Genomic DNA, 8,011 nt, shown 5'->3' with positions numbered 1-8,011 from the left:
TACACATATACACAAGTGAATTTTGGAGCTAATGAGGGGAAAACCTTATGGACATATCAAAAGAATATTATCCTCTATGACAAGCAGAGTAAAACAACAAACGTCACTTCAGCTATGCAAGAGTACTCGGGCAGCACCCAACGCCAGAACGCAGAGACCCTAGTCGATATTCGCATTGAAAAAGAAGAGGAAGTCGTTTTACTGTTGTCACCTCATAAATGTATGTCAACAAGTCTACCTCCAGAGGTCTGGGGGTCTTTCTGTGCAATAGCAGAGTCACAAGTCTATAATCTCTATTCATTATCGGTTAGCCCATTTTAACTCTATTATTTGTTTAACAAGATCACTCAGTCTCCATCCAAAAGAACAACACCTTTACTCAGGGACAAGAGAAAGTAAAGCACAAGAGATACAAGATATCAAACTAGCCACACGTATACTTCACATTAAGAGTACACTTCAGTCTAATGCTCAAAGCTAAGCATGCGCTGAACCTGGAGAAACTTTTTTTTTTTTTTTTTTTTTTTTTACCAGTCTCACTACACAGGAGGGCCTGTTGACATCTGAATGAAGTTTTTGTTTTTAGTTTTTTCAAATCTTGTGCATCTTTAACAGCGGAGGGGCTGGAGCAGTGCTGATTGCATGGCCACTAGACAAAACTTCAGCCAATAGTTCAAGAACAATTTTGAATGAGAACCGTAAGAACACACAAAAAATACATAAGTGAACTGGAAAGGAAAGTAAACCCCATCTACGTATTCTCTGACTTAACATTACAATCTGTAATAGGCCACCAGTCAATTAAAAACTGAACAAGGGGATGAAAATATTCTATGGAAAAAGTCTACAGTCAACAAAATCGAAATAGTCCCAACTCACAAACAGGGGGGAACACAGTCACACTCAAACTATGAAAAGAAAAAGAAAAATGTGATGTGTAAATACATCTCTGGACATAATTAAGAAAACGGGCAGTGTGGCAGCCTCTGTTTCACCCCTCCCCCCAACCCCAAGAATGGAGCGTCATTTCCAACGTTGGAACAGCCTGTGCTTAAGAGAATATGTCTTCACATCTCTGGGCCAGCTTTGGACAAAATAAAACTCTATTTTTCAAATGAGTTACAAAAATAAGTATAACATTCAGAACTTTGATTGTCTTTTTAAAGTCTATTTATTTATCTGCATATGAGGATGAATTTAAAAGATATCAGGCGCATAACGTTCAAGGTGCACAATTTCCTTCTTTTTTTTTTTCTCCTAGTATTTTCGTTATGTCTTGTTTTCAACATATATAGCTATATACATAAACTAAACGATTGGTCCACAAAGTATAACTGTGCGGTCTCAAGTGCTTTTGTACAAAAAGAAAAACAATGTTATTATTAAAATATTCATTTTTAATGGCTTTACTTCATACATAAATACATGTTTAAAGAACACAGGCGCGATCCACTGACTGGTCAGTTATATCAGAATGACTTTGATCGAAGGATTGAATGTACACAAGGGAGGGCAGTTTGGATTTCTTTTTACCGACGCTACAAATAGGAAAATCGGCGTCCTTTGTTTCTAAATCTCTGTCTGTACCTTCTTCCAAGGACCGCTGCAAGATATTTCTTGACGGCCATCTGTTTTCGATAGCGACTGTAACTGTCGGTGAAGATCCCGTCCGAATGCCTCTTTGATAATGGCTCTGAATCATCTTCCATACTGGTTCCCCCGCTAAAAACACAGGCATTCCATTAGTATACCAAATGCAGCAGGTCAGTGCAGCACCTTAAAATGATGAGGATACCTTACGCAGTTATCGTAGACTGAGCTAAGGTTGTTAAACTAGTCTCTTCGTTTATACTATATACTATATAAAATTAAGTCAAGAAGTACTCAAAACATTTTTTTCGTTTAGGCATCAACGAAATCAGTTGGAAATAAGCAGATCCAGCAGACATGTCTCATTAATTATTCATAACAGAAGTTAAATATATTCTTTCCTTTTTCGAACTATAGTATTGACCAAACAATACACCCAAAGTCATTCAAGAATCTGTGTTCTTGCTGGAAATAGCATACTAAAACTTTTTATTCATTTGGTTATTAAGAATTAATAACGGAGGCACCCGCCCACGTCACCACACAGACAAAGACAAGAGAAGCAGAAAAAAAAAGAAAAGGTGTCGTGGACAGAAGGAATGCAAAGTGAAAAAAAGAAGACGAGTTGGGCAAAAAGAATGCACCAGACAACGTTAAACAGCCTTCATTTAATAAGGACAAAATTATAGATGACGGCAGGTAAACGCTTAAAAGAAATGCCCTTACCCTACACGAACTGCCATCAGAGAATGCAGATATTTTCGTGCTGATAACTGAACCAGGATGTCCCTCAAGGCTCTATCTAATAATCCATCTGCATTCCTTTCCGCTCTGAGATAAAACGCCAAACACATATATCATCAGTGTGATAAAATACCACAGTTCCACACGTTCCGTTTATGGTCTGCAATAATTTAATTATGAAGCTATGTACTAGTCCTCTCACCAATCTGACTGATAAAACAAAGTAAACTGCTTATCAAAAGCATTACTTTGACACCTAGAAACTATCCGACAAATCGATTGATCGATCTCTCTCTCTCTCTCTCTCTCTCTCTCTCGCTCCCCCTAGGTCTGTCTATTTACTCATCTGTCGGTCTGTAAGCCTGTCTGTCTGTGTGTCTGTCTGTCGAGCTCTAGGCTTCAGGCTGTAGCTCTCGCTTTAATTTCTCTGTTTTTTTTATTTATTTGCTTATTTACAAAGAACAACAAAAAACATAGATTAACTCTGAGAAACAAAACAAGCAGACATTAACGGAACAACATAAATTCTACAAAATGAAATTAATTATCATGAGTGATATTTTGGATGGACCAAGAATAGCTCACCTTTTTTCTGGATAGTAGAGCGTGTATATGTCGTCCGTTAGAGATGGGGGACTTCGTATAGCAATTTGATCAGCGTCAAATGCCATATCGCTTAACGAGTTTCCGTCTTCGTCATACACATCATTTTCAAGTCTGAAAAGGGAAACACGTTTCCTTGAGTTTTATCTATTATAGATTAACCATTTGATTACAATGGATATGATGTAATATACAGTTATTTGGTTGGTTTTATACATTGTGGGTCAAAAGTGTGAAAATTACAACGTAAATTAAAACATTTTCTTATTATTTTCCTCTTATTTTAATCTATGAGTTTGAAACACATGCCTAGATGCTAAGAAAAACGACAAAACGAAACTACTGAAAGCAATCACGGAAAGAAAAGGGGGAGATAAACATTGAAGCACTTTTGGCATTTATTTTTACACTGTGCAGTATTACAGATGTACGGGAGAAAGTCTCGAAACAGTTTTCCGATTGAAATATCGAGATTTAATTCTGAACATAATTACTCTTTCCTGTCTTTGGGAAGAGAAAGAAATGACATTCCAACAACTGAACATCGACAAATGAGCCCGAGAAAAAGCACTGTGTGACTCATGCAGTTCAGCTGACTTTAGCGGAAAACAAAATGGAACGCGTTTAGCGAGTTCACGCTGATTACTGTCAAAATAAAAAATCATAGCGCTGACAGGTCCCACATAGAACATCCTCATTCGTTTTCCTGCGGTTTTGTACTGTGACGCCATTCTACCGTCATCTCACGAGCCAGCCGACACATTCATATCTTTTTTTTTCCATTTTTGTAAGGAGTGTGCTGTGCATATGCTTATCCCGACGGAGAGATTCCCCGAAGCTGTTTCCTCTCTAAGTAATCGCCCTCTCACACTCTTTCTGTGTAAACTATGCCATCAGCCGGAATATCGGAGAAATATCTGGTAAACTAAGTGATTATTAAATGCTGCCTTACTTCATACCATAGCCTTTGTCATTTGCGAATCGAAAGGCGTTCTTCAAATCTCCTATGCCTGCTTTCTTCCAAATTGCAGTGAATGAGTTTCGGAGCTTTGTGTAGCGTCTTTGTCCAAGTCAGTCGGTTATAATTGAGGCACACCCAAAGCAAAGGTACCAGTTTAAGAAACCATCTCCGACACCAATTCACATCCACTAGCACAAGGAAAAATATTAAAGCAAAAGTATTCTACATACCTAATCTTGGGATAAGTGAGCCCAATAGGCGTGCAGTAGGCGCTGTAGTGCATTATGATTCCGTAGAGGAGCAACGCTAAAGTCGCTTTACTAGATCTGGCCATGCTGTGGGAGAAATAATCACAAAGTTAGATCATGCTTATAATTTAACTCAACCGTTTAAATCCGATAGGTTAATTAGAGTGCATTTAAAATCATTCAGTACCACGTACTCTTCACGAGATATCCTATCACTACAGTTTCAACGAACTAATGAAATAAATTTTGGCAACGAAACATCAAATGAAATCCAGAGACGAAAAACAAAACGTTATTTTTCAGTGAAATCTATTCTTTTTCCCAGTTAAATCCTGCTTGAAAAGTTAAAAGAATGCCTTGCATGCACGACAAAATCCACTTCCGATGAATGAAATGATAGAAATCAGGTAGATTGTGGAAAAAAGCACAAAATTCCGAACGAGAACTTCGAGTTTCTTCAAGAAATAATTCCACGACTTTATTTCGCCTGTATAAATGTGTCTTTACTGAAAGACTGTTGATTACCACGTACCTATTGCAGAGTAGGTAGAGAGAAATGCTGTTGGATGCGAGTCGGGTGCGGCTGTGATTGTGTGAGAGAGATAGGGATCTTTCTCACGGCACCTCTTCCCTGAAGCGCCACCGTCGTTTCCTTATGTGCTCGTCAGTTCAACCAACCCCTGCACCTTTATAAACAATATATGATTAACAAAGTCGTCTGAGCAAACAAAAAAACTCAATGAAATTGGTTGCTATATCGTTTGTCTACATATCTTTGTGCAAAACTTTTTCCCTGTGCTCCGATTACCTCGGATTTTTATCCATGAATAGCGAGTCTTGCCTTTTTTCAATAAGTCACATTAATATATGCCAAAGACGTCATCAAGCCTTCCTCCCGGAATGGTACAGTTCCTTCCTCGTCGATGACCAAGTCACACACATACACATCAAACAGAAGTTTTCCCTTAAAACTTAATTTTCAAGAGAAAGGACCATTTTTTTTAAAAACCCAACTGCCCCCAGGATGATAAAGTAGTAAGCTGAGATCATCTTATTGTGGACGACGAGGTCACAACGAACATCAGTCAGTCTAAATAGACACTTTTTATTTTATAGTCTACGAGCAGTAATGCGGTAGGACTGTGGACATAGCTTAATTATGAATGAATAACGAAATCCCTAAATGGCCTGTATTTTAGCTAAATGGCTAAAGGAACACTGGAGCTGTCCTTAAACTGGTGCTAAAAATTTTGAGACTTTCAGCTGACAAATTCATTAAATGACACAACGTTTGTGGGACATATGGTAAATTTATACGAATGATAATCCTACTAGTAAATGAATCATATCTAGGTCTACTGGTGGGAACATTTATTTCGAAACGTAAATGTGTGCAGTAAAAAGATTTTGAGTTTGCATCATCATATGGCCGAAGAACCGGTATTGTTTTAAACACCGAGGTTCTAATATGATCGCATTACGAGCAATACAGAATAACTTGAAGTAGATTGCGAACCGTACTGACACATTTTTTTTAATGTGATTACTGTGACGTTAACGTTTTGTTACATCATAGCATCACACTAAGTAAACCAAGCAACAATCACTGAGATTTGTGTTTCCCCTGTAAGATCTCTTGGAATTAAACGAGAATTACTTTGACCTTAATTGCTGTTAGAGTTGATACATAGTTCAGGGTACAGTCAGCATATTTTATGCATGTGAGTAAAACTCTAAGTGAGACTAGTTGATTACAGGCCCAGTACTCGTGGGGAATAACTCATGTTGACGTTTGGTGTACTCTGACGTGGTGTGACGAACACAACCAGTCATACCCACTCATCTCGATTATGTGTGTGGTTTAACTCCGTCTTGAATCGCAACATGCTTCATTGCTACCTCACAGATTGCTCAGTTCCAGTATTGAGTATAGACCGCCACCGTGTGGCTTAAAGCTGCCGTTGCCTTCGATGTGTCCTTTCCCCTCGTCATCGGGTTAGTGGCAGCATCGGCTGGCCAGGACCATCGCTTTATGTTACGACACTTGTTTCCAGTTTGTTTCTCTCGTAACGAAAGATTTTACCAACCATGAACACCAGCAGTAGTATATATGATGCAAACTACTAGAACTAATACTAATAGTTGTAGGGAGTAGTAGTGTAGAACATACAGGTTGTTGAGCAACTGACATTTATTCTAACGAAAGGGAGATAGGTAATAGTATTATCGGTTATGTATGAGTCAGGATATGAAATACTTCCAGTAAGCCTGTCTAAATTGCTTCCCTTTGGAAAGTGATAGGTCATGATCCATTTATCAACTTTTTCTATCATGACAACAATCTCTGTCAATCTCATCTAACGGAGGCTACAAAATCTAGGCTTTAAGTCAGATTCATCTGGAGTTTCGGAGCCCAGAAGAGATAATTGTCTTGAGGATCGTTGTTCTGACGCAATTTTCCAAGAGGTAACATAATTTAGGCGTGCTCCTCTGTGTAAACTTGAACTAATCGTGACGCAAGTACAACAGCGAGGGGTCATTACACATTCCACTCTGGTCGGTTGTACCAATACCATCTTTGAATTAAAATCGACTTAAAATGCGTGTCTACGTAGCTTAACTCTGAACCGTCGGTATGGTGAACGTTAGTAAATATTTTTAATGCAAATGCATCAGCAGCAATCAAGATTTTCCACTCCCTCTCCCTGGGGATACCGTAGAGCTCTCTTTGTTCTATAAATAGTGTTGCCTAACAGATAATAGTCCAGTTGTAACTGGAAATCTGCCTAACATCAGGGCGTCAGGGAAAATATCGTTCCAAAAGAAAAAAAAATGTCTGAGAGGAATGAGCCTCATATAACAGATTTGATGAGTGACCTTTCATCAGTTACCTTGATGAAGTACATATTTGCTTGTATTGAAAGATGTTCTCTTTCTCTTTCCCTTTCCCCTTTAAGCTTTAATAGCTCTAAACAAGTGAAAACACAGCCAGGCAACTTAACTTTTAGTGCCTTGACCAGCGATTTCCCTGATCTAATTCATTCAGACATGCAAGACACACGTGCTTAAAAGAGACTGGAAAGAGGTTCAGAGAGATTATAGTTTTACGGCTGAGCTGACCCGTTAAATGGTTTGCACTATCTATTTAACCCAAATCTGGTATGACATTATGGTCAACCATTCGTTTGAAATTTGGCTTTGTAATCCTACAAAGAACACTTTTTTTTCAGACGTTTATAAATGTTTTCCTTTCTTTCTTTCTTTCTTTCTTTCTTTCTTTCTTTCTTTCTTTCTTTCTTTCTTTTCTTTCTGTTGCAAACAATAATTTTACTGTTGCATCTGTAAGTCATACTAGCATAAGTACATAAAGTGCAGTATGATGAGACTACCACATTGCACAGACAGCAGTAGCAACAGCAATATCATCTTCATAATCATCATCATCAACAACATCTATGTAATTATTTTACAATATGTAAAACACACTCACTCACTATCTGAGCCACTTATCCTAATTAGGGTCGCGGGGGTGTTGGAGCCTATCCCAGTGCTCATAGGGCGAAAGGCGGGGAAACACCCTGGACTGGTCGCCAGTCCATCACGGGGCAGACACACAGACAAACACACTCACACACACAGTCACGCAGAGTCATACCTAGGGGCAATTTAGTGTCTCCAGTTCACCTAACCTGCATGTCTTTGGACTGTGGGACGAAATCAGAGCTCCCCGAGGAAACCCACGCAGACATGGGGAGAACACCACTACGCCAATGTTTTACAACAACATTCAACTAATGTGACAACTGGGCTGTCATCAACATGAGTCTGAATCTGAATAGAATTTGAATTTGAATTTAAATTCACA

At 38.6% G+C, this 8,011-nt stretch overlaps 1 protein-coding gene across 2 annotated transcripts; it reads right to left on the bottom strand.

Moving 5' to 3' along the window:
• Window positions 1-1,538: 1,538 nt before the first annotated feature.
• adcyap1b (adenylate cyclase activating polypeptide 1b) lies at window positions 1,539-4,232 on the bottom strand. 2 transcript variants are annotated; one of them, XM_030774381.1, is made up of 4 exons: window positions 4,129-4,232; window positions 2,920-3,051; window positions 2,317-2,421; window positions 1,539-1,722 (listed from the first exon to the last, which is right to left on the bottom strand). In XM_030774381.1, the coding sequence occupies exons 1-4, from the start codon at window positions 4,230-4,232 to the stop codon at window positions 1,539-1,541; spliced, it is 525 nt and encodes a 174-aa protein (XP_030630241.1). The 2 variants fall into 2 exon arrangements, with proteins under 2 accessions (XP_030630241.1, XP_030630242.1); XM_030774382.1 differs by lacking the exon at window positions 2,317-2,421.
• Between the last annotated feature and the right edge of the window lie 3,779 nt (window positions 4,233-8,011).

The sequence above is a fragment of the Chanos chanos genome, chromosome 5, assembly GCF_902362185.1.
Source record: "Chanos chanos chromosome 5, fChaCha1.1, whole genome shotgun sequence".
Taxonomy (NCBI): Eukaryota; Metazoa; Chordata; class Actinopteri; order Gonorynchiformes; family Chanidae; genus Chanos; species Chanos chanos.
Note: the sequence above shows the minus strand (reverse complement) of the source record. Positions and strands in the feature narration are given on the sequence as shown.

What these genes read in the sequence shown, in the direction of transcription:
- adcyap1b (XM_030774381.1), bottom strand. Translation starts at nt 4,232, where the DNA reads ATGGCCAGATCTAGTAAAGCGACTTTAGCGTTGCTCCTCTACGGAATC. An exon ending in CTCTACTATCCAGAAAAAAG is followed by an intron (nt 2,422 to 2,919) that starts GTGAGCTATTCT and finishes GTTTTATCTCAG; the next exon opens with AGCGGAAAGGAATGCAGATG. An exon ending in CTGATGGCAGTTCGTGTAGG is followed by an intron (nt 1,723 to 2,316) that starts GTAAGGGCATTT and finishes CTGTGTTTTTAG; the next exon opens with CGGGGGAACCAGTATGGAAG.